The sequence below is a fragment of the Sesamum indicum genome, linkage group LG1 (genome assembly GCF_026168435.1).
Source record: "Sesamum indicum cultivar Baizhima isolate 11 linkage group LG1, ASM2616843v1, whole genome shotgun sequence".
NCBI classification, from domain to species: domain Eukaryota; kingdom Viridiplantae; phylum Streptophyta; class Magnoliopsida; order Lamiales; family Pedaliaceae; genus Sesamum; species Sesamum indicum.
In genome coordinates, this window is record NC_142657.1 from 14,816,792 (window position 1) to 14,844,320 (window position 27,529).

Consider the following 27,529-nt stretch of genomic DNA (forward strand, 5'->3'; position numbering starts at 1 on the left):
CGAATGAACTCTTTTGTGGAATTTTATATTATTTTCTAGAAAATAATGAGCGAAAATAAGCAATGCTACATTACTATTTTTTTAAATTATTTTTTAGAAGCATATCTTAAAGTAATTCTTTTGGAACTTAATATATTTTATTAATTTTTTATGATTTAAATTATAAAGTTATTATGATTATCACTTTATAAGTTCAATTATTTTGCGTCTTATTCAAATAATTTACAATTCTAATATTATTAACATCCGTTTATGTTTTCATTTTCAATTTTCAATGTTTGAAGCAGTAATTAAAATAAAAATATATCTATTTATATATATTCTTATTGAAAATATATTAATTTCACACCACGATTTAATACAAACACAATTTTATTAATTAATCCAAATATCTTCTTATTTCATACAAAAAAAAAATATACAAAATTAAAAATACATATTTTTCAAAAATTAAAATCATAAACAAACATTAGAGGATCATAACAAGTACTAATATACATAAACTTGGGAAAAAAAAAACTCTTGATACGTGTGAGAAGCCACCATTCAAATATTTAAAAATAATAGATTCATGTTGGACACACTCATAATGTTCAAATACAACATAGGTCAAACGTTGTCTTATTACGAAATCGAGAACACTACTTTCAGGTGTGGGTCCGACGCATTATAAAATAATAAAATTAATATCTAAATTAATGCATAAATTTAAATTTTGATAATAATTAATTAATATTGATCATTATTTTATCTAATGACCAAAATAATTATTATAATTTTTAACCATAGCTAATATCTAGTAAAGAGGTGTTCGTCTATTATGCAACAATATTTTTTAAATTAGAAAATGTATATTTAATTAAACTTGAAAGAAACAAATAATTCCAAATAAAAAGAATATGGAAATGTTGATAGAAAAATCATAATTTTTATTAATTATATATAATAATTGATTCTTGTGCAGGTTATGAGTGAGTAATGAGATGAATAATGATGGTGGTGGATAGGGTGATAAGAAGTCTGATGATGAATCATAAATATTTTGATGAAGGAATGATGGGTTTGACAGCTGATTTGCCATAGGGTGCATGTGAGCCGAGCAGCATAATGACCAAAATGTGCAGATGGGAATATTTCAGGGGTACAACATATGAATGTCCTATGTTTATTTCGGGTCTTATTTTATTCTATTATTCTTTGCTCTTAAGTAAATTAAAACTTGAATTTTTCGTATGAATTATTTAATTTTAATTAGTATAGCCTTTATTTTTTATTTGAGTAACTAAAACTAGGCAAAATTGTATTTTTTTTATTATTATAAAATTATGGGTCATTAATGTTTTTGTTCTTATGACTTTCTTCATTTATACATTTAGTCTTTTTTTTTTAATTTAATCCTGAATATCTCTAATTTATTTATTTTTTTTACAAATTTATTCGTAATGATATAGTTACAGGACCAAAAATAAGATCTACTCCGATATAAAAAGGACCAAAATTGTTGACATAGCACTAAATTTATTAAAAAAAATAATCAAATGTGAAATTGATATTCAAGACTAAATTTCGCTAGAAAAACAGACTAAATGTGTAAATAAAATAAGAACTTATTTAAATGATGTTGATAGTCACCAAATTTTTTTAAAAATATTTTGTCTTTGTTGACTAATAAAAAATTTAATACATTTTTAGAGTAAGTTAAACCATCATGGTCATGTGCCTTTTCATGTCATTAATAGTAATTGCTTTTTAGTATCTTCCAAAGGCCATCTATTGAAAAATCCTATTTTTCATCCCATATTATATAAAAATTTACACATTTAATAATCTACTTTACAATAATTTAAATTAGGCCTAATTTTCTTGAAAAATGTTAGCACTTTTTGTCTCAAACTTGTACGCTCTAATTATTAGAATCAATCTGACTACATCATTGTTCAAATTTATTTGAATTATAATCGAGTTCGAAACATTATGTTTCAATTTTGTTTGATTATGAATCTATTCGAGCTCAAACAAGTGTTAATTGTATCAACTGTGAACTGAACTCCAGTACTTTGATATTTTGAAGTATATTTTATTATTATTTCAGTAATCGAACAAGCTGAAACCGAGCATGAAAACGAACAAAAGATTTTGTTCAAGGTTGGTTTGTTACATTTAACAAATCAAAATCAGACAAAAGTTTTTATCAATCGATTCCAATTAAGTGGTTTAATTTATTTTTCTGTACTACAAATTAACTTGTCTACTATTAAAATTAAAGCGTGGGGAAAAAAAAGCACATAATAATTCAAACTTTGAAATAATCATGTAATTTAATAATGAAGCGTTTACTGCTTAAAAAAAAATAAAAAAATGAAGAGTTTACCGTAGCTTAAATTATTAAAATATTAATGCAAGCATAGGAATGTTAGTTGTGATGGTACGTGGTATGGTCCCGTGACCAAATCTTTCCTCTTTTGATAAGAAATTGAGGGGACCATATTCACTCTACAGGAAACCGATTTACCAAATTGGTCCCAACATTATGACTATTCCTACTTCACATACCTACTCATCCCTCACCACCATATTCTACTCCGCAGGATCTAATAAGAAGTGTTTACGTGATATACATTCACACGAATATATATATATATATATATGTATATTATTGCAAAATTAAAAAATAAGGGTCGGACTTCATAAACTTGCTAGGGATACTTATATTCACATTTCTTGATTTAATATTTATTTAAACAAATCATCCATACTTTTTATATAATTACAAAAATTACTCTTCACAGTTAAAAAATAGGGATAGTTTGTGAAATTAAGTTAATATTTTTTAGGATGTCCGTATAATTTTTGTAGTGATTGTAGTAATTATTAACTCTATATCAGGATGCACATCCCTATTCAGTTATATATTCTTTATATTAATGCGATATATACTTTATTTTATTAGATGAAAAGCTTCAATAACGTACGTAGAAAGTGGTAAGGTACAGCTTGTAATGGAATTATTTTGTAGTAATCTAGTATCATAAATCTCTGACGATTTAGGGTTTGGAAATAAATAATATAGGATTAGTGCGAGATGCTTGTAATATATATTATAATTACAGCAATCCAATATCATAAATATTTGACTATTCAGTGCTTAGAATTAAATAGTATAGGATCAGTGTGAGATAATTGTAATATAATTACAATAATCTAGTATCATACGCCTCTGATTGTTCAGTGTTTAGAAATAATTGTAACATAATTACAGTAATCTAGTATCATATATATAGGTTTAGAGACGACCGATTCGATTATTAACGACTACGTCTGTAGGTTTGTTAGAGATAATTGTAAATTAAATATATATACTGAATTCTTTGTTGTTACATTCGAATGAAGAAATTTAAATATTATGAAAGAATTTGAAAAAAGAAAATATAAATAACTTCGAATTTTTTATGGAAAGTAAATCATCACACGTGCTTTGGACAAAATAAAATGCTTCTATGAAATTATTAAGGTAGTCATTGTGATATAGGTGCCAATGGTGACAGCATATTGAATCTTCACAGATTTATGATATTAATTAGACAACTGTAATTAGAGGGGAAATAACAATTTTTATCACTTAAGATAAGGTCTTTTCATTTTTCATCTGATAGAATACAAAATTTTTATTTTTAGTCCCTTAAGTTTTAAAAAAATAATATAACGATCACCTGTCTTTTCCTTTGAATATTTAACGGAGAGATGCTTAGGACTAAAAGTGTTGTTTTTTAAGAATTATGGGATAAATAAGATTTCTGTAATCAATAAAATTAGAAAAAAAGAAAATCCTAAATTACAAGACGAAAAATACTATTTTGCTGTAATTAAATCACTGATACCTCCTTAATTTGTATTCAATATTTTTTCATCTATATATACGTACCTTTAATTAGGTACAGCAACTCAGTTTTGGTCGAGAGACTCTCTTTCTCTTTCACATAAACACAGCAATAATACAAGAGAATGGCTTCCCAGAAGCTCATGTTTTTGGCCATCTTCTTGCTTGTTTCAACTGCTGGTTCCTCTCTCTCTCTCTCTCTCTAATGATATGATTATATGTATGTGTATATAAGTAAAATGACGTGGTTTGGGTTTGAATATTGACAGCGTCATCAGCAGCAGCAGCAGCAAAAACATGCAAGACCCGGGTAGACTGTGTGGGTGCTTTAGAATGCAAATTTGGTCTGGTGGATTGTGTGGGTGGGCGTTGCGTTTGCACTCCTTCCGACCCCAAACCCAAACAACAAAATGAAAAGACAGCACTGCAGGCCGCCCGCAAACTCAAACATGATTGAAACAACGCCGTCCCCTACGATTGCTTGGCTGCAAGGCTTCGCATTTCTGCCTGTTATTATAACTACAGTCATTTTATGGAGGAGGGAAAAGAGAGTGAATTGTTATTAGCCTCAATTAATAAACAGCCAATCAAATCAAAGTTTTATTGTGTTTAATCATCATTTATGTATGGGGGTTTCTTCTATTGATATATTAATTATAGATAATTAAAATTGTATAAGTTAATTAGGGCAAGATATATACTGAGTTGGGCCAAAGGAATTAAACTTGATGATTTTCTTCTCATAATTTTTTTTTTTTTTATATGAAGTACTCATTTATAATTTTTTTTCCAAATTTTTTTATAAAATTCAAATTCATCCATCTAAATGTACCAACAAAGAATTCAGTATATATGTTTTTATGATTATCTTTAACGATCCTACAGACATATATAGTTGTTAATGATCAAATCAATCGTCTAAATATTTACATATTATATATATAGAAAAAATTATTTCTTTCGTCCTTTAATTTTTTCTTCTATTAGTTGTATGTAGTCCTATAAGTATGCCTTTTTGTTTATTTAGTCCTGTAAGTTACAAAAATGATGAAAAATAGTCCTCCGATCATCAAAATTTTAATTTTGGCCGAAAAGATGACATAACAGCTGAGTTAGACAATTTTTGAGGGAATTTTAATCCTATGTAGTTTTGGATATGAGTTGGAAGATATGTTGGACATGTTTTAAAGGGGATAAAAATTGACAAAGTTTAAATTATATTAGATATATATAATTATAATATATAAAAACTATATTATTACTTAAAAAATTAACTTCTCCTCCCATCTCCCCCACCCCGCCCCCGTCCCCGTCCCTTTCCCCCTCCGGCCTTCCTCCACAATCCCCTGACATTCACGCCCCCGTCCCTTTCCCCTCTGGCCTTCCTCCCCATTCCCCTGACATTCACGTCCCCGTCCCTTTCCCCTCCGGCCTTCCTCCCCAATCCCCTGACATTCACGCAGAGGGCGACGGTCCAATTTTAGACGACAATGGTCGCCCATAGGTGACGAGGGCGTGGCCACCCTCCTTTGTAGCGACGGCACGTCAATCAAATTGTAGCTGTAAATTCAAAAAAAGAATTAAATAAATTTAGAAGTATAGTTAATATTATTTATAGTAAATAATATCATTACTAAAATAGTTTAATTTTTATATTATAATTTTAATTTAATTTTTTGATTTAAATTATAAAATTTTTAAATTTTAATTTTTTTTTTGAAATTTTGGTATTTAAATAATGTCCAGTCAGCATTGATGGCAATGTCTCATTACACGTGACTATCCATGTGTCTAAATTGTCGAAAATTCAACAAATTGTCTACCACATGACAGTTCCCGGCTAATTTTCAAAATCTCGTCGGAAAATTATGTAGAAAATTAACTCTAATTTGGACTATTTTGTCACCATTTTTATAACTTACAAGATTAAAGAAACCAAAGACATATTTATAGAATTAAAACTAATAGGGGGTAAAATTAAAGTACGAAAAGAAATAATTTTTCCTATATATATAGATGATACTAGAATATTGTAATTATATTACAAATATCTCGCACTGATCCTATATTATTTATTTTTAAACATTGAATCATCCGAGATTTATGATACTAAATTACTGCATGTGATCCCATTACAAGTTGTACATTGCCACTTTCTACATACGTTATTGCACCTTTTCATCTATGTATACTTTTAAAAATAAAATGTATAATATATATCGCATTAATATAAGGAATATATAAATGAATAGGGATGTGCTTCCTGTTATATAATTAATGGAGTTAATTAATTACTGTAATGTTGCTGCTTATGGGGATCGTCCATTTATTTCTATTTGATATTTTATCTTGAAATTTCGGACTTGCCACTTTGAGGTCTATATAATCTTGTCAAATTAAATAAATCCTTACTTCCCCTTTTAAAAATATATTTTTACCAGTTATTTATAGAAAATTGAACATGTTAGCATTTGCTAGAGTACATGCATGTTTATTTCGAATTTTCGTTATTATAAAACTGATTGGAGACAAGAAAGATTAATTAAATGACAATTCAAAAGGAAAGTCAAATTCTTTCCGTAACAAGTTACAAGAAATTAAGACCTTATGATTTGAATTATATCTTGTAATTATTAAATTACGACTACATAGTAAATTGTATCCATAAATTAGTGGTTTAGTGAGGGATAAAATTAATTTTACACCTGCTCACATTAATTATTGCTATTATTACATTATAAATACCATTTAATTTTATTGTAAAAAGGGACTTTTGGAAGAAAAATAATTGACGAGAAAAAGACTAATTTCTAACTTTTGAAGAAGCGTGACATGTTTAGATCTAAACTTTCACATTTTCCCTTAATACCATTACAAATATTTTGCGATTACGACTACACTCATTAGCTGGAGCAATCTAAATAAAAAATAATTATTTTTAAAATCACAAAAATCACTTTACGAACACTTTCTTGTAAAATCACAAAAAACCAGTTGGATTTATTAATTGATTCATGAGTAGGAAGTACAACATTAGCCGGATGAGTAAGCAGTAATTAGGACAAAGATTGTTCAAAATAATCGAGTCTGTTTTCCCTTCTTCAAATCTTGATCATTTTCAACCACAGCGGAATAACAACTGCAATAGCCCTTCACACAAAAGGGTTCCCCTATTATGCATCTGTCCGCACAATCTTTATTGTTTTCGCATCTTTTTGGTGGTCTTGTCTGACTGATTTCCGCTGACCCTGTCACTAAAATTAAATAATAAATTGATTGTATAAAATGAGATAAATACCCACACATTTGATGGGACTGATCAAACTCATATTTTTTAACTTTTTCATGGAATCTCGAATTTAACTACTAAATTAAGACATCATTAGTAGTGCATATTATATATATATATGGATCATTTCTTGAAAAAAAAATTATTTCAAATGCATTTTATAAACCCTTACATCTTATAAAATAAATTGAAAATTTATAAAATATTTATCAATATTCTAAGCCTAAACCTTAAATAAATTCCTTGAATTTATTATAAGAGTTCGACGTTTGTATCTAAGAAATAAATCAAGATTTTGTCATTTTCATCAGCAATTTATATATATAAGATCGAATCACGTCCCCAGAAAAAATCTCAAATACATAGAATATAATTAATCGCTCTCAAAATATAAAAAATACTTTAAACATCCTTTTAGTAAGAAATATAAAATTTAGCTCCAACAACGGCAAATGAGAGACGGCGAAGAAGCTGATCAAATCTTACTTGAGTGGCGAGGTGTTGATTCGAGTTTCATAAACATGAGTACATAGTCTACTTTTTATAACAGTATACATCTTGATTATGTGTTTACTATTGAATCTTATTTAAAAAAGAAAAAAAGAAAAAAAAAAAAAAAGAGGGTTGAGGAAGTAGACTAACCAAGGGCAATAAGCAGTAGGGCGACCAAGAAAATGAGCTTGCGGGAAGCCATATTCATGAATTAATAATATTTAAGCACAGGAACAGAAACTAGTGTATATTTGTTTTCGCCTGCAGTATCAATATATAATGATTCATTCGAAACGATGCATACTATTTATATATAGATAATATTGACAACAAGTAAATCCGATAATTAATACACATGATTTTCAAATGTGACAATGTTGTCGTTTGCATCAGGTTTTAGTAATATTCATTGACTTCATTAACAATTAATGATTTTCCGTTAGAGCATTCATGAAATTTTCATTAATTATAATTTCTGTATTTAAGGTGAACAATCAAATTATTTCTCCCATAAATGTTTTTTGCAGTTTTCTGTACCAATGATGTTACCAGGTTTGTCGTCAATCTTGCCTTATTTGCATAATAATTGATTCCACAAGAAGAAGTATGATTTTTCGCTATAATTTATTATTTTGATTAAAAAAAATATTATGAAAAGTGCAAATTAACTATGATTTTGGAACAGTTATTAGCCGTTGTTTTCATAAGTAGGATTAAAATATTAGTCATAGTTAAAACCGTACCGAATGTCTTGGTTATAGCTAAAAATTATGATAAAAATAGATTAGTGGTAGAAATTTAAATTTTCACATCGATTTTATTTGACCGTGCATAATTAATAATATTGATTTACCATAACTTTTAAATTATAGTAATTTATAATGTAGCAAAAAAATATCTTTTTTATAGTATTCCCAAGTTTATGTGTATGGACTAATTGAACTACCCCTATATATATATTATTATTAGTATTATTATTACTGGTACTACTACTACTATTATTATTATTATTATTATTGTTATTATTATTACTACTACGATTATCATATATTATTATTTTTCTTTCTTCTCCATTGCCACTAAAAAAATTATAACAATTGACTATCGTAATTAGCATGATTAAAAAGAATTAATCGTAGTAAATAATTATTAACCATGATTATGCAGCATTCATTATATGAAAATGACTCAATATTATTAAAATAATCTGCATTTAGCTAATTAGCAAAAAAAATTCTTTCTAAATTTGTTGGTAATCAACATTATTTACTACAAAAAATTTGCTCGATAATGAATTTAGCTACGAAATATTTAAACAATTCGTTGCTAAATTTATTAATACGTAAATTTTTTGCATTAAATTTATACATTAGTAACGAATTTAGCAAGAATTTCATTGCTAATTAGCTTGACGCTTATTTCAGCATTAAATTTTTTTGTAGCTATTGAACCACTTTCTTATAATAGTTTATGACCGTGATATTTGCTAGGTAACTCAAACACTTGCCATGACAAATATTTTTGTCATTGCTAAGAGCCAAAATAAATATTTTTAAAATGGTGAATAATTTTTCACATCGATTTTATTCAATTATAATTAATAATAGTCATTTATTACGACTTTTAGGCCCTAGCAATCAAAATATAGACAATAATAAATGTTATTTTCTAGCATGCATTGCCTCTTTACCCTCTAAATTTCGCAATGCTTTTCGCAGATACATTCATGAATTCATGACAATTACCACATATATTTATTTAATTTTGAAAAAAAATCAGAAAACAACATTTATAACCAAAAAAAATTCATTTAGTACATCATATTATTTTATATAGTTATATAAGTATTAAAATTTTTGTGTTGTTCTGCACATTCATCATCTATGCCACGATCAATCGAACCAGGTGCGGGCAAAAATTTTCCCTAGTATAATATCTTTTGTCGATGTCATCAATTAAAGCTCATTTGTTTACTGACTTTGACAAACTTTTTTAGAATTATATTTTCAGGATTACGAAATTAGGTACTTATTTTTAAGGAAAAAAAGTTTGAATGAGTTATTCACATCATATGCTTTATGAGCTAATGTTTTGTACCTATATTAATATAAAAAAAATAAAATTATTTTTTATTTATGAATAACGGTTTATGACAACGAATACTGACTTTTAAAATACTAATTATACCGCTAAATATTTGTTCTGATACTTATTTATTTCAAACGGTTCAAATCATTTTTTAACCGTCAATATAATGTCATATTGATCCTCTACTTTCACTCACATTAATTGATCACTTGACCCACTTTTAATTGTATATTAATTTTTGTTTTTAACATCTATATCATATTTATTATATGTGCCCAAGTATTGCGCATTACGACGATTAGCACTTACAGACGACGAACAATTAGTGACACCAATGGAAAAATATTTATTAATTTGAATTCTCAACACATGTATTGATCCAGTCTTTTAAAACCACCATTTTGTATAACAGAAGAACTGGGATGGATTGACAATATAAGTAACTAGCTCTAATACTCAGATCGACAAGTTTAAAGTTGTCTTCGGTCTTCTATGCTAATTTTTTTTTCCCTCTAGTATGTTTCCTATTTCTCCGTTGTCCTCATTCTCGTCCTCGTCAATGGTAGCATAGGGAATACAAACGCATTCGCCGTTTAGACATGTTTCCTTACGTTCGTAGCAAGTTATATATCTGCAATCTGCGTCAGTCTTGCATGGCGGCCCAGGGGATCTTCCCAGCACTGCATGTCGTCAACCATTATAGCACTGACAAATTAGTTACGAGACTAAAATGCTAAATATTTATAATTAAAATTAAAAAAATACAATTAAACAACCATTTTACTATACTAGAAAAAATAATAAAAACATTTGTCTTTGACTAAAATGAATTTCAAAATAGGTAGAAAATATAATTTAGTTATGTAAGACATGATGCATGTAAATGTGGTAAGATAGAAATGGTATTTTTTCAAGCACGATCGACAGCAGTATATGTATCCAAACGAGAGAAAATTAAAGTACCGTTGGTTATAAGTAAGAAGGTGATTCGAACGATCAATTAGAGCTGAGATAAATCAAACTTTCGGGTGAAATCAATCGATAAAAGCTCATTTAAATTTGATTTATTAAACTAAATTTGAACAAAAGATTATATATGTTGGACAGGCTTTCAAACTCAATTTGATTGGTACAAAAATAAAAAAAAATATACTTAAAAATATCAAATTACTCGAGATGGATTAATTCGAATCATTCACAGCCCTACAATCAACTAATTAATATGCATTATATTTATGAAAAAGAGAGCAGAGGGTAAGAGAGAACCATTAGCAACAAGTAAGAGGGCGAGGAGAACAATCAACTTTTGAGAAGCCATTTCTTGTGAGCTAATGTTTTGTAGTCGTACGGATATATACAGATACACATAATGCTCATCTTTTCACCTGTATATATATAGATTGCAAACAGTAGTAAAAATTGAAACAAGAGAAATTTAATTAATGCAATATCACCATATAATTATTAAGGAAAAAAAATGTTAGATTTAGTCATTTATCTTTGGCAATGTTAGATTTAGTCATTTATCTATCAATTTGCGTAAATTTAGTCTTTTAGCTTAATTTAAGACTCTTTTGCCCTTTGATGATAAAGGTAATAGTCCATCTTAAACTCTTATATCATTCTAGGTGAGCATTAGTTACGAGAAGCAAAATGAATGGATATATATGGACTAAAATTAATTTTGAAAAGCTGTGTAGGGGTAAAATTGTCCAAAATTAGATTGAAAAACTAAAATCAAGCAATTTTGAAGGTTTCCAACAGGTAAATTTAAAGGACTAAATAAATAATTTTTCCTAATATTAATTATGGAAAGTAAAATCATTAAGATTGATTACCTATAACATTATTCTAATTACGAAGAATTTAAAGATATAAAAGAAAATAATGTAATTAGCTGATGTGTAAATTAAGTCAGTTTACATAAATTATACATGGAAGATAATTTGCAAATTCTAATCCTGAACTAGCAAGATAGTGATTATTTTCTGATATAGTTTTAGTAGGTAAAGTATTATCCCATTATTGTAATAGAATTCAATTATAATATATGGTGTATATATATATATATATGTATATAACTGTGCTTATTATACCAAACATTATTGAGCCGCGCGCATTTAATTAGAATCGAATCGATCTTGATTTAATTCTAAATTATAATAATTTTAAAAATTTTAATTATGAATAAGAATCTTTGATTTGTAACTTATCCTTATTCGCACTTTGTAAATTAATATTATTAGTATAAATTCCATTAATATTTTGGATACACGTACTTAGCACATATCTTTTCTATTAAATAATTTAAGGTATAATTAATGAGAATTACATAAAAAATTAAATAAAAAGTGTACCGGACGAAAAATACAATTTTTCAAAAAAGAAAATACTTTTAATTTGTAGATTTTTCTTGCAATATAATCCATTATCTATGGACTCAATGTCAGTAACAGCCCAAGCTGGCCTAAATTCTCATAATTAGCCAGAAAATTGAAAGTATTGGCCTGATTGTGGGAAAATTCAAAAATTTCAAGAATCTTGCTGGGTAAAAGCATAAATAGGGGCAAAAAGTTGGGATTTTTAGGGTAAATCGAAATAGAACAGTGTTCAATACCAAAATCTATGTATTTTTTTTATATATGTAAATAGGTTTTCTGGACAAATCTTTAATTTTCCAGCTAATCGTCAAAGTTTAGACTAATTAAATTTATTTAAAATTAGTTCCAAGGCAATTAATAATGGTCCAAATATGCAGACAAAAAAGGATGAAATTTTGAGATAAAGAACGTAGAATTGAGGTCAAAAATATATTTTTATGTGACACTGAATCAAATTACATTCAACATTTATCTGCTCACTTTTAAGGTTGTTGTGATTGTACATAATTTTTCTATAATTTTAAAAGTTAAATCTAGTGTCCCTGAAGCTTATTTGTCTAACAAATAGTTGAATGAAAATTCATATTTACCACCGATTGACTTATAACTGATTTCCTGCAGGTCAACTAAATCTTTTCTAACCAAACTACTCTTATAAATCTTCACACACTAATGCATGTGAAGAAGTATGTTTTCATCCTTGTTAGACAAAAGCAAATGTTTAGTACTAGATATAATTTTTCAAATCACAGATAATTTACGTGTAATTAAATTAAATATTAAGAGAGGGAATGTAATTATCCTTATAATAATAAATTAAGAAGACTGGAAAAGAAAAAAGTTAATTAGAGACCACTAATTAATATACCGGAATTTTCCGTGACTTTATCATTCAAAAATAATAATTTTATATAACCAAATGTGATGCAACTCTTAATTAGCGTGAGATGAGAAAGTTGAGCAGGCACTCTAAATAAACATTGATTTTTTCCCCACTATAAATCATCAATATAATTTAAAAATTATAATAAAGCAATATTATCTACCACGATTAATTAATATTGCCACAGTTTTAGCTATGATAAAAAAATTACCACGATTTATAGATATGACTATAATATTTTGACCCCATTAACAAAAACATTAATTAATGACCGTTGTATGGAAATATTGTTAATTTGTGTTTGCAATTTTTTTTTCTTTTGATCATAACAATTAATCACAATGAAAAGTCATACTTGTTTTGATGGGATACAGAGAATTCAATCTCTTTGTATAATAATTCATGATTGATCAAATACGCACGCGCACATATATATATATATATATATATATATATATATGGAGGGAATTATTTGTAATGAAAAAAAGACGGTATTAATTATAAGAATTAATAGGAGTAACTCTATTATTTCAATGGAATCTTGAAATCTTCTACACCCCCTCTGTTTTCTTCAGCGTGTTATGTTGTTGAGCAGCAAGAGTAGCAGCATGGGCATGGGCATGGGCGTCCCTAATACAAGCGCAGAAACCCTGATAACATTTTAACGTAGCATCAATACATACAACTAAATCTCTACAATCATCCACCGTCTTGCATGGCACATCCTGACCGTAGCTTCTTGTTACCACTGTCAACCAAAACAACAAATTAGATATGCACATCATCTCTAAAAACTACGCACGCTTGTTTTAAAAAATAGTCCCATAACTTATAAAAAAAATATTATTTTTAATTTTTCTACCAATTTTCGTCAAGAAATTGATGAAAAAAACCCACATGGAAATCACATAGCTATTATCTTTCCAGAATGAAGGAAAACGACAATGTGACTTGTATGTAGTTTTTTCGTCAATTTCTGACTTGAGTTGGTAAAACGACTAAAAATGAGAATGTTTTTAAAGTTATGAAATTATTTTTGAAAATTCTATAAGGCTGTAATTTATGGGACCAAAAATATAAATAATTAGGAAACATGCATCGGATATAATTCAATATAAATTTCTCATTTTGTGTATGAAAAAGAGAGAAGTGGAAAGAAGAAAAACCATTGGCGATAAGGAAGAAAGTGAGGAAGCAAATCAACTTTTGAGAAGCCATTTCTTGTGAGGTAAAGGTAATAATTAATGTTTTGGTATTTGTATAAAACTGTTGTACGAATGTTATGCTAGCTACTCACATGCACGTATTTATAGATTAGAAAAAAAATTTAATAAAAATGGAAATAAAATTAGAAAAAGGCAATTATTAACTTTTAAAATATTACTGATAGAATTATTAAGTCACTTTTGATCAGCATCGAGTCAATTATGGAGATTTGTGATTTGAACTCTTTGTTTTTTTTTTTTTTTATGAAGAAAATTTCTCATTGGAAATTTAATTAATATATGATAAATTCTGATTCACTCAATCACAGGTATAATAACATCGATCCATATCCTATTAGGGTTTGTAAATCAAGGAATTACTGATGCTGATAAATTTCAAATTTTAGAGTACCTATCAATTAGACTTTCCTATTCCCTTTGAAAATTCTGCTGATAAAGAAAAAAATAATCCACAGAGTAAGCACATGATCATATAAATTTACTTGCTGCACATTATATAGGAGACTCCAGGAACCAATCTTCATGATCATCAGTAATTTAATTTATTGTTAGTTCTATAATTTAATAATGCTTCACTTAGGCCCAATTTGGTGCATAATTAATTATTAATTATGATAAAAGTCCATTTTAAGATAATTGATTTTATAAAAAATTATTATATTTAACACAATTTCATAATTAATAATGTGAAAGTAAGTCGTACCGGAATGTTTTATAGTAATTTGTTGTTATTTCGTCTCAAGAAAGTAGTTATTGATTTGAACTCTCGATATATTAAATCAGTCTTTAAATTTAAAGGTGTTGAATGGTGTAATAAATTTCGTACTATAAAAAATAAAATAAAAACCACATTATGTTTCCATTTTCTTTTATTTCACCAGCATTTAACAAGCAAAATAAACTACATCGTTAATTTAATTAATGGAGCTGTATGTATTCAATTTCAGCCTTGCAGTTGCAGGTCTTCTTTCTGCGCAGTTGCTTCCTGAGCCTGAGCAGCAGAACCTAGATGGCGCTGGCAAACACAAGTGTTCAAATAGCAAACCGGCACACCATCACAGCAATCGGGTGCGAGTTTACTGATGAAATGCGAGAGGAAGTGGAAAACTTTGAATGCAAACTGAAAGTTGAGAGAGAGCCATGAATGTCTCCGAGATTTTCTATTGATCACTGTAAATTTTTTGTCTCAGACAACTTTAAATAGAAGATATTTTCCACATGTGTAACTAACAAAAAACTAGAGTAGACTTGCAGAATTGGTTCATCGATCACTTATGATCTATATATATGGATGAAGAGAGATATAATATTAATTATGATAATATTCAACAAGATGCATGTTGTAATGAGATATTTTGTGAACCTTGTTTCATAGAAAAGTAATTTCTCAAAACAAGATTGTTGGGTTAATTGCAACTTATCCCCTTTTGAAAGAAATAAAAGCAAAGTACCTTTTGTTTTCTTGAAACTAGTCATCGTGACATATAATAACTGTGTGCATATTGTTGTAATTTTTTTTAATTATATAAGAAAATTCATAAATTAGGTTGAGAAAATGAGAAGAAGTGATTTGTCCCAAATAAGAGAATGATGGGAAAAGTAAAGGAATTGATAAGTAAATAAGAACTTGAGGGTCATTTATAAAGGGGCTTACAAATAAGCAGCAAAAAAAAGCATAGAGTTGAGGGGATTTATTTCCGTAGGTGAAGATCACCTTAGCTCGAACTTGTTCAAAGTAAAGATTGCAAGCGGAAGACCAGGTAACATCCCAAGGCGTCCGTAGGTGGAATGAGGGAATCCGAATTATGAACAAGTTCCTAGTCACTTTAATGGGAAGCTAAGGCTACGAGACGGCGGCCATTGCTCTACCAAAGTCTAACAAGAAAAGTTAGGCGTGAGTTTGATACATTTATATCTCATAGTCCCGACATAGAAAGTTTATTGGAATAATAAGCTCCTTATATTAAGTTCAAGTTTAAAGTTGTGTTTGAAGTGTTATGGAGACTTGAGTGAACATGAAGTTGCCCCACCACATGATTGAAAGTGCAACAAGTAATAAATTAAATATGAGTGGAAGTGACATAGAGCAGCATAGATGACCGTATTTCAAATTGCTCAAGTAGTTCTTTTCTTGGGAAAAATTATATGTAGCAGCAATCTACAGGGGAGTACGATGATAAATGAATATCAGAGGCTAGGAACAATTTACATATTCACACTCCCTTCAGGGATCCAAAAATCCAAAGAACAATAAACAAGAACTATTGTTGTTTGCCTGTAATGGACTGCAAAGTAGTCATAGTCTACAAACTACATTTGCAATAAGTATATACTCATAGACAAGGCAGGTGGGTTGTGGTGTGGGAGCATCATGGTGGTGTTAAGCTGCCAAGATCAACTTCCGGCAGGTTTGAAGACGGCAAGTCTTTTTGGAAACAAATGTGCTGCTAAAATTGATAGCAAGAGAATGAGAGTTGCCATGAGTAGATACATTCGTCGAGATTTACCAGTTTCTACCGAGCTCTCAGCCTCCAGTTTCAAAACTAAGTTTCTGCTGTGGCTTGCAGAACTGGAAAACACTGTTTGGTTCTCGTTGGACAAAGCATCCACTGCTGATTTCTGCACCTGTTGACATATTCCAATTGCAAAATATTAGTAATAAATAATTTTCTTGACATGGACAAACTCAAAGAAGTTTAGTTGTTCGCTTTACATGGAGATTTGAGGGATCACAAAGGAGAAACCTGCCTGGACACTTTCTGATGAGACCTCAGTAACCTTTAATGCAGAAGTTTTTGCAGACTCACGATCAACCGAATCAAGCGCAGATGGTAGTAACTCTTTATCATCATGACTCCGGTTGTCTTGCAGAATTAGAGATGTATTATTCTGCTCTTTCTGTAATTTCTCTCTTAACAATTTGTTTTCCTTTGTCAAATAGGTCAACTGCACTGAATTAAGTCAAATCAGTTTTTATTTTACTCATGTGCACTTTCAGACAACCAAAATCACAGACAAGATAGCAACAATAATCACAAGTGAAAAAACTGCACCTGTTTCTGTATGCGTTCCCTCTCCACTGCTAGTTGCATAACCATATCCATAATTAGACCAGTTCTTATACTGATGTCTTTTGCACTTGATCTTTTCTCAAGAGTAACTTGGTCCAAAGATATCTCCATGAATTCCATTCTAGATCTTAGAAAATCTAATTCTTTGTTGAGTTCTGAATTTGTTTCAGACAGTATAACACATCTCTCTTCAGCACTCTCTGTCTTATTTTCAGCTTTCGCAACCTTCTGTCTCAGTTCATCGATTAAGGTTTCCATGTCCCAAATGGCAGAATACAACATGTTCTGCTGCTCTTGGCTTGCTTCAGAAGATGCCCTTGAATGTTGAAGTTGGATATCCAATTCCCTCAATTGCTTCTCAAGTAAGCTTACCTTTTTTGTATTGCTATCATTACTACCTCTGAGGAATTCAAGCTCTTCTGTCAATTCCAGGTTCGAGTCTGTTAATTGAGTAACTTTTTCATCGGCACTCCCTGCCCGACTTTCTGCAGCATATGGCTTCTCTCTTAAAGACTCTATTTCTCCTTCCATTACTCTAAGTTGCTGCTCACTGGTTTCACAGGCAACACTGGCCTCAATAAGCTCCAATTCCGTTCTACTGAGCCTTTGTTCTAGCATTTGAACTCTTTCTCTTAAACCTGTTACCTCAGCATTATCAGCAACAAGCTGCACAATGCTGCTGTTGAGCTTCTCAATTAAAGCTTCCTTCTCGTTTAACTCATGAATGCAATATTGCAGTTTAGATTTATATTCTTCTTCTCTCTTGTCTGAACTACTAACGTCGGAGTTAACAACCTGAAGTTTCCCCAGCATTTCTTTTGAAATTCCCATCAGTACTTCGGCTTCATTATCCGCTTCCAAGAACCGACCCCAAGCTACCTCGGCTGCCTCTTCCATGCAGACTGCAACACGATCTATTAACTGTATCTTTAACTTCAAATCTTCCTCGTTCTGTTTGAGCTCCATCAACTTGTTTTCTAGTTCCAGTTCTCTTGCAAGAGATAGTTCCAACATTCTGAGAACACGTCTTTTTTCAGATGTCAGTACGCCAGGCTCCCATTCTGAGGTTGCTAAGTGAAGTTCTCCTTCCACACCCATATCCAAGTCATGCTTATCTGTTTATTACAAGAATATATTACTGAGAAACGACGAAAATCACATAAAGAATAGATGTATGAGTTGAGGTGACAATTCGGCAAGACTTACACTCATTTTGCTTGAAAAAGAATGAGCTCATCTGCAACTTAGCTAATTGAATCTTCATCTCCAGGAGACGCTCTTGCGGGCGTTTCAGTAAATCCTCAGAATCATGCATTTTTCTCGCCAGCCCAGTAAACAATTCTGCTGAATTTTCACAAGAAGATATCTTGGTAAGGGTATCGACAATTAGATCTTGAAGATCAACCACTAGACCATCTAGCTCTCTCAGCTCAAAGTTCAGTATGGCAAACAGTAGATCCAATGTGAAAGCCTTCTCATAAAATTCTGCAGACACGTTATTGTTTTCAAAATCAATAGCTTCAGTGTCATTTTCACCGGCTAAGACGAGCAGTAAAAGGTGCTCCAAGTTTGCTAACTTCTCAGTCAAGTAGGCTAAGGTCATATCCACTTCAGAAGATACTCGTAAGGCATTCTGTAATTCTTCACCGTCCTCAATGTTGTATGGGAACCCTTCATGCACAAACTTTTGCTTATCCAGATCAGCAATATCAGACACAAAAACAGCTGCATCATCACTCACCATTCTTATGCTGTTGTCATCAGACACCACAAAAATAGAGCCAAAAAAAGAAATCACTAATCACCTCATAAAAACAGAAACTAATGACATTGAATACAACTGGCTTGCGTCTAGCTGCCCGACATAAAGTTAACTGATGAGACAAAACCAAATGAACCATATAAAGGCATTCACGGCAAGTAATTGTTCCTGAAGCCTGATCCAAAGCAAATGAAACCAACCATTACTATCATACACAATAACAACAAGTTAAGAACACGATTTTCGTCAGAAAAGATTCCATCTTGGACTATGCTAAAGCTGAGAAACACCAGAATAATTCTACCATCAACCCAAAGCCCAAAATCACAAGAAACAGAAAGTCAAGAAAAATCAGGCAGTTTTACCAAAACTTCTCCTTAAGGCTAACATTCATCACTGTTCCACAGATTTCTGAAATCTGAACTAAGGTTTACACTGCTGATCTAATGCAAACTTGAACTACATATCTTGATTACTGGAGCAAACTTACATACAAAGAAGTACAAAGAAATGAATAATCAAAGCTAAAATAAACAGCATAATCCACCAGAACCACAAAAAACAGAGAGCAATTATCAACATTCTTGATCAAAGGCAAGAAACTAAACTTTTCAATCTGCATTTCTTTCACACAGAATTCTTGGCTGAAACAAAGATTAAACTGCATACCTTGAGAAACTAACTTTGAGGGTCTTCTTGAATTACTGCCCCCAGTGCAGTGAGGAAATCGTATTCACGATTCTTAGTTGATTACAGTTGGTTTAGGCAACTCCAGAGTTGTCAAAATCTCGTGAATCTTGGCAGAACAGAGGTCAACTTCAGAGAGTTGGTGGATCAATGTATGCAGCTTTGTTGTGTAGTTGGATAGAAATTCTTTCAGCAAATTGAATTTAAATTAATTACATGGTAAGAAGAATGTCATTAGCAATATGATTCGTCTATCATTATTTTATCATAAACGCATTCCTCAATTAGCACTAATTTTGCATTTAAGGTTAAATAATAATAGTGATGAAATGTTCTTTATTGGTTGTTAACCCAACTTACCAATCATTAAACCAAACAACGTAAGTGACAACAAAGTACAACAGGAATGTTGGTGGGGGCCCCCATTCACGCTTTTCTATGGATCTCCGTAGGTGAAGACGTGAAGTGAAGTTGATGCGACTTCTTTCCTGTATTGAGTTGCATATTTCCTTTTCACTATAAAACTAATATAAAATTACCCAGGAATTAGAACCATGTTTATATCCTATCAATTACGTATTATTAGATAATAAATCATTGTTATCATCATATATTAATTTAATAATTTATAATTTATGTGAGTATAAATTTATATAAGTTCAATGTCTGGACAAAATAATGATTTATCCAATGCTTAATTTAAGTAATTATGGATATCAATAAATATAAATAAAAAAATAACATCTTTTCCAAAAGGATAGTTTTGAGAAAAATAATAATTTTGCAAACTTTATATATATATATATATATATATATTTGCACATGGTCCGTTTGTGACTTTTCATGATAATCTTGATTTATTTTATTTTTTATGATTGATGTGTATCTGTATCCAATAACATCACATTATTCAAAAAAAATTTATGAAAATTTTAATATTAAAGAATGACTAACCTGCAAAATAAAATTAGCACACTTAACAGTTTTTGATTACTGAATAAACATTTGTGAAAACTTGAAATAACGTAAAAATAATGGTGTAATAATTGAAATGACTTGATAAAATATTGAGATAAAATATTGAGATAAAATGAGAATAATCATGTGAAGTATAAAAATGTGCAAGAAGCTTGAGGAAAATAGAGAGAAAAGAGTGAGTGGGAGTCAATGATACTTGCTACTATTATGGCTGCGCAATAACCTCTATTTATAGGCAATTAAGAGTATAATTCGAAAGTGATTGCAGCGTACGATATCCTGTATGAAAGTTGCATGAGGTAGCTAAATAGCAAAAAAAAAAAAAACCTACAATTTGGACTTATAGAGAATGGAATATGACCGTTTGAATAAGTCGTACGTAGTTAACGCAAATTTTGCAGACTATGTTTTACCTATTGCTGCTAGGTCAGCCACCGTAGATCTAGAAGAAGTTTGTTCAAAATTTTTCGATATGATATCTCAAGGTTTTGGAAAATGTATGACGTGTCATCTCTGCTGTCTATTGAGTCATATTGATATATCAAGTTTGTTTTAGGGCCTGTCAAGTTAGTATAATAGATTAACCATGGGCTTGATACTTTGCTTATAGGGCAGTGAGATTGGACTTACTGACCTGTTTAGTGAGGGTCCACTTTCTTTATTTTGGATTTTAGAAAAAAGTATTGAGAAGTATTAATAATATTTTTTTTCTTTTATTGTCTACAAACAAATAAGGGCCCATGCAACAATCTATTAACAATTCTTTAAATAGAATATAATAATAATTAAAAAAAAGAAAAAGAGTCTATATGGGTGGGCCATCTTATATTGGTCTGACCATCTTGGTATTTTATTTTTGGGCCCAAACCATAAATTCGGCTGGATTATATCATACTGGGCCAGGCGCAGCTATTATCATGCTAAACCCCAGATGGAGTCCAGAATTATTGGGCTTAAAGGTGGTTGCTTGCCATTTGATCAAGCCCAAACAGTTTTTAGGCCCATTTCTGTGGAATATGAAAGAACCCTAGAAAGCTTATGATTACTTGTTAACGAAATGCAAATATATGGAAGGTCCGTATTCGAATTTTAGGTGTATGTGTGTGTAATAAGTGTATGAGTATTAAAAACTGAAAAGGCAAATGTATAAATGAAGATAAAGTATTTTAATAATGACACCTTATTTTTATGAAAAATGAGTCACGAGTTCGAAGCTCAGAAAAAAACTGAAGAACCAATTTTGATCTTCTCCTTAAGGGAGGAAAAAAGCATATGCAAACACTCAAAAAAAAGAAAATGAAGTTTTTTCTATACATTATAAATAACCACGACTTTAAAATTATAGTAAATCAATACTATTAGTTACAGTCAAATAAAATTAATATAAAAATTTAAATTTTTACCACAGTTAATCAATATTTGTCATGATTCTTAATTATGACCAATATATTTATCATGATTTTAGTTATGACTAGTGTTTTAGCCTCAACAGTTAATTATCACTGCGGACCGCGATTATTTTATACTTGTCATGATATTTTTGTTTAATTGCAATAATTAATTGTAGCAAAAAAATCATATTATTTGAATGGGCTGTTGTTAAATCATCATATGAGAATTTTGATCATACATTAACTCATTTTATATTTGATCAAACATAAACGAAGCCGATTAACTTCAAATTTTCAGCTGGACCAAACTTTATCCAGAGGGCAAACCTAACAACAATTTTCGTCCCAAATCAAAAACCCTAATCAAGAGGGTGAGTAGACATCCAACTAAAATGTGTTTCATCTATCCCACAGATTTGGGATAGTTAGGCAAATCTTTTTGGTGGGGTTTGCACAAATTAGGTTAAATCGAAAGGTACATTACTTTTAATCCTGTCCCAATTGATAGTAATTTGTGATAACATAATTATTGTACTCGTCCATGTCCCCATCTTTGATGATTAAGAGGGGTTGTGACAGCGACACCACTGTTCCCTTTCATAAAAAGTCACCCAAAAATAATTCACCTGTCACTCTCATCTTCCTGACCTATGCTATATGTATGTCCTGTCTTTGATGTAAGAGAAATTTTAACTCTAATCGAAGTGATCGAATCTGAAATAATTATAAAATAAATATAATATATTTGATACATTATACAGTTTTGATAAAGTGGTTAATCACATGATAAATATATCACACTTGCTCTTTAGTTGATTTGACTCAATCGAATCTGATTTGAGTAAGAATTTTCTCTAAATACTATTAAGAATCCGCCTACATTGACCTGACGAATAATTCCATATCTAATTCAATTGAATAACAAAAAAGACGTATACAATTAGTTTTGAATTGGAACCACATCAAATAACTGTAGAGCAAATCCAACATAAAAAAGATGTCTCGTTCTTCAGTCGAGGTGCAAGTGAAATTAGTTGAGTTTTAAGTGAAGCGTATAAATTTTGTGCGTTTAATAAAGAATGTACCAAGAATGAAAACAAGAAAAATTGTAGCGAATTTTTGTTTTAATTAAGATTTTCCGACCAAAATTGGTTCCATATAATAAAGTGGAAAGTAAAAAAAATACTGAGAATATATGTTTGGATTTTTTATAAATTACGCGCATGATTCAATGGGTCGTATCTTATTTTTATTCATCTTATATTGGTAAAAATTACAATCGAACGGAAATTTAAAATATATCTGTTTTTTAAGGAAAAAATTGAAAAACATTTGAAAATAAAACCAAACAAATGAAGCATCCGAAGTAGAATCAAAGAGTAATTGGGGGGAAAATCATTAATTTACCTTTTTCTCTCACCTGCATGTTGAGTAATCATATATACTTTGATGAAATTCACAAAAAATTAAGGTTGGTGAATTGTCATGTCCATAGATTGTGATTCCCTCCCACGTACCTTAATCACCATGAAACATTTGTATCTGTGTACTTTTTTTTGTATTAAAGCAAAGAGGGTTTTAATTATTGGATTGAATTTATGTGGGCACAAATTAACATTACAAAGTCCAGCCAACAAATGTTGAAATAGAAAGTTACAAGTGCTGAGATTCATGTGTTGCTTGCAATATTTTCAATATGGACCATACTATATTTATGTAGAGTAGATATCATGACATGCATTTGAACATGCAATGTCATCCCATGTTTGTTACTGCTCAACATTCTTGATTCATCCACTTATATACTTTCATGTTAAGTACATAAAATAAATGGGTTATATGCAAATATTCATGTGATTGTTGAAAAGTTCAAAAAAATCTCCTATAAAAAAATATACAAAAAATCTTTTTGGCAGCTAAAATGTATTTTTGATCCCATAATTTAGGTTATTTGGCGTTTTCGTTATTTAATTTTTCAAAATAGTATTTTGTTCCTATATTTTTTTAATTTTTGTGATTTGAGTTGTTTTTTCGTCGGAAAAATGCATGTACCTCTCAAATGACATTTAAGATTAAGGCTTTTGTTTCTATTGATCAATGCATTTCTTCCAGTATTTTTATCTTTTATTTTTTTTTATAATAGCATTTGGTTCTATATCTTTTTAATTAACTGTCGTTGTCTCAGTCTTTTTCTCGTTAGAGTTCACTCTTCTCGTCGGTGGAGGTGAACTCCGACGAACAAAATATCTAAAATTGTAAAAATTAAAAGATATATGACCAAAATCCTACTCTGAAAAATTAAAAAATGAAAACGCCAAATAACCTAACTTATTGAATAAAAGTTGCATTTAATCCAAAATAATATATATAATATGTGCAGGAAAATTGCATTACAGATGGTTGTCCATGAGTGCTGATTCCGACCCATCAAAATTTCAGATCAATAATTAGATTATTTTCAATTCTCTCCTCTCTCTCTCTATATATATATATGTATATATATGAGTGTGTGGAATAGAAAAGAGGATGAGAAAAGAAAAATATATGTAGCAATGTATATATACACTGGAAATAGCTGTTGTGAATCTAAAGTACTTTCCGAATAAGTGGGTTTGACTAAAAGTTGATGAACACAGAAAATTCATATATAATTGGCATGCAATAAGTGATCATAAGATTCATTAATACCTTTGTTTTAGTTTAATGTAATATAATATAATACGCACATATTTCTATAGTTTTGTAACAAAGTACAATAATGGATTTGACATAATTCAACCTCCCAAACGTGCTTCCTCTAATTCATTAAACCTCAAAACCATCTTCACTTTATTAAAATTTCCACAACATGTGTGAGTGTGCGTGCATATGCATATATATATATATATATATATATATACATGGAATAATATATTTATTTTTTGAGATTTGATGGATGTAATTATACATATATTTTATATAGTTTGAAAAATTATATTTATAATTTCTAACGTGTGGTTTTGTCTAACACATAGATTCTTTCACTAATTAAATTCACGTATTCTGTTGATATTAGCAAAACAATACGATAAAAATTCATATTAATTTACCCCAGATTGATTTACTCTATTTATTGCAAGACAAACAAATATTTTCTAACCAAACAACACTTATGAGGGTGAAGATGTATCTTTTCACATGTATTAGCACGTTTTAAAGATGTATAATGGTTGTTTGATCAAAAAAGAATTTTTCGATATGTAATAAATAAATAATAAAGTAATTGGGGGAATATACAATTTTTCATTCAATTTTTAATTAATTGATAGATTTATTTATCTGAAGAAAAAAAATATAAGGGTACTATTTATAATTTTTTACACAATATAAAATTTTACGTGTAATTATATTCAACACTCAGAAAAAAAAGGCGTAATTATTCCTTTATATATATATATAGAGAGAGAGAGAGAGAGAGTAATGATCATGAAACAGGCTTTGATTTTATGTTAAAGAATTGTATAGAGATCTCGAATCCCCAACTCAAATTCCATGTTGCAACGAAGGGATTTGGTATTTTGCTTTGTTTTTTTTTTTAAAAAAAAAAGAAATAAAAATAAAAAATAAAACGCTTTCCCGAAAAGAAGAGCCAATGCCAACCAAGAACCAACTCTCTCACTCCCACATTATTTATGAATATTATTCTTTTACTTGTACAACACTAATCAACAAGGACCCAATAAATAAATCACAAAATCCCACGTGGCCACTCCCCATTGGCGGTGTTCTTGGCTTCTTCATATATTAATTTGACAAAAAATTAAAAAAAAAAGGCCCCTAAGGAATCTAATCAACTTTTCTTTATAAAGTGGAGGTGGGTTGGGTTGTTTTTATTTCATCGTCTTATTCTTTATACTATCTTCTTCTAGATTTTTGTCCATGGTTTCTTGTGCATGTAATCTACACATACGTACACGTATTTTATACTTCTTTCTCATAGTATATATTGTATTTCCGATTAAATATTCAAAAATTTGATTCTAAATAGTAATGAACGAATTCTGAACATATTTCATTATTTTGTAGTACCCTTGTGAATATCTCGCTAATATAAAAAGTTTTTACTATGGAGAGGGTGTTTGGACAAGTTTATGGACTTTTACAACAGTTCATAAGATGCTATGCAGTGTTTTGTATATTTTTTAGGAAAAAATATCATAAGCTATAAAATAAGATGTTAGAAGTTTATAAACTCTTTTAAAAAAAATAAGGAATTCTCGACTTATTTCTAAGATTTGAATAAAAAAAAATTAAAGTAATTATAAGTTTGTCATTGCTAATATTTTATAAGCCCCATAATATAACTTATTTTATCGAAATACTTCATTAATTTATTTTTAAAACAAGATTTAACATTTATAAGCTTTAAAAGTATCTTATAAAATATATGAGTATATAAGATTTTTAAAATAAATTTAGCCAAACAACTTCTAATTCGATACTCGATTTTTGACTAGCCAGCATTAATGTTTACAGCTTCTATCAATATTTTCAGAAGTTGGACTAGAAATCGAATCAATTATGTTATTGGGTACCTGAATCACTAATCTGAACGTTCGAACATAGTTAAAAAAATTCGGTTGACTCGAATCCTATTGTACATAATATTAGAACAACAATAAAAAAAATTACTATAATTTAAACAATTCATATTATATAAAATGCTATAATTTACACAATTAGAACAAAATTCAATAGATATTTACAATTTATACAAAAACACTTTAGAACGAAAGTGCTATAAAATGCATAATATTATAAACAAATATTATAATTGATATATATATATATATATATTTAAATTTACAAAAAAAGTGCAATTCATTAAACAAATTTTCAGCTTTTTAAAGTCAAAAACTGGTTTTGACCAATTACCAAACAGACTAATTCTGACCACAACGAATTTTACTCCATGAACCATTTGGGATATATGGTCGATTTTCAATTACACTGGTCGAGCCAATTCTGAAAACTATGGCTTCTTGTGAGGAATATCACTCTAGAAAGTTTTTGGTTATCCTGAACTAATTGAAAGACATCTTACTTTATTCAACAGTGCCCTATTCATACGTTTAGCTACACCATTTTGCTGAGGGGTGTAAGAGGTGGTTTTATGTCTTTTTATTCCATATTTATCACATAGTTCAGAAAATTATTTATTGCAAAACTCAAGTTCATTATCTGTTCTTAAAGCCTTAAGCTTTTTACCAGTTTGATTTTCAACAAAGTTTTTTCAATTTTGAAACTTTTCAAAAACCTCTGATTTTTGTTTCATAAGAAACACATACTTTTCTGAAAAAATTATCTATAATTGAAAGAAATATTTATTACCACCATGTATTTCAATATTAGCAGGACCCCATAC

At 29.5% G+C, this 27,529-nt stretch overlaps 1 protein-coding gene and 1 long non-coding RNA gene across 9 annotated transcripts; one reads left to right on the forward strand and one right to left on the reverse strand.

Moving 5' to 3' along the window:
* Window positions 1–3,913: 3,913 nt before the first annotated feature.
* Window positions 3,914–4,490, forward strand: LOC148789480 (uncharacterized). Its single transcript, XR_016067512.1, has 2 exons — window positions 3,914–4,057; window positions 4,147–4,490. It is a non-coding gene; the product is annotated as an uncharacterized LOC148789480 (long non-coding RNA).
* An 11,842-nt stretch (window positions 4,491–16,332) lies between these two features.
* WIT2 (WPP domain-interacting protein 2) lies at window positions 16,333–19,968 on the reverse strand. 8 transcript variants are annotated; one of them, XM_088875436.1, is made up of 5 exons: window positions 19,739–19,968; window positions 18,514–19,032; window positions 17,290–18,422; window positions 16,985–17,182; window positions 16,333–16,861 (listed from the first exon to the last, which is right to left on the reverse strand). In XM_088875436.1, the coding sequence occupies exons 2-5, from the start codon at window positions 18,908–18,910 to the stop codon at window positions 16,631–16,633; spliced, it is 1,959 nt and encodes a 652-aa protein (XP_088731562.1). In that variant the 5' UTR covers window positions 18,911–19,032; window positions 19,739–19,968; the 3' UTR covers window positions 16,333–16,630. The 8 variants fall into 8 exon arrangements, with proteins under 8 accessions (XP_088731562.1, XP_011077848.1, XP_088731450.1 ...); XM_011079546.3 differs by having other exon boundaries at window positions 18,514–19,058; XM_088875324.1 differs by having other exon boundaries at window positions 18,514–19,244.
* Window positions 19,969–27,529: the final 7,561 nt, after the last annotated feature.

What these genes read in the sequence shown, in the direction of transcription:
- WIT2 (XM_011079531.3), bottom strand. Translation starts at nt 19,736, where the DNA reads ATGCAGTTTAATCTTTGTTTCAGCCAAGAATTCTGTGTGAAAGAAATG. An exon ending in AAAGAAATGCAGATTGAAAA is followed by an intron (nt 19,059 to 19,677) that starts GTTTAGTTTCTT and finishes TGATGACAACAG; the next exon opens with CATAAGAATGGTGAGTGATG. An exon ending in TCTCATCAGAAAGTGTCCAG is followed by an intron (nt 16,862 to 16,984) that starts GCAGGTTTCTCC and finishes ATATGTCAACAG; the next exon opens with GTGCAGAAATCAGCAGTGGA.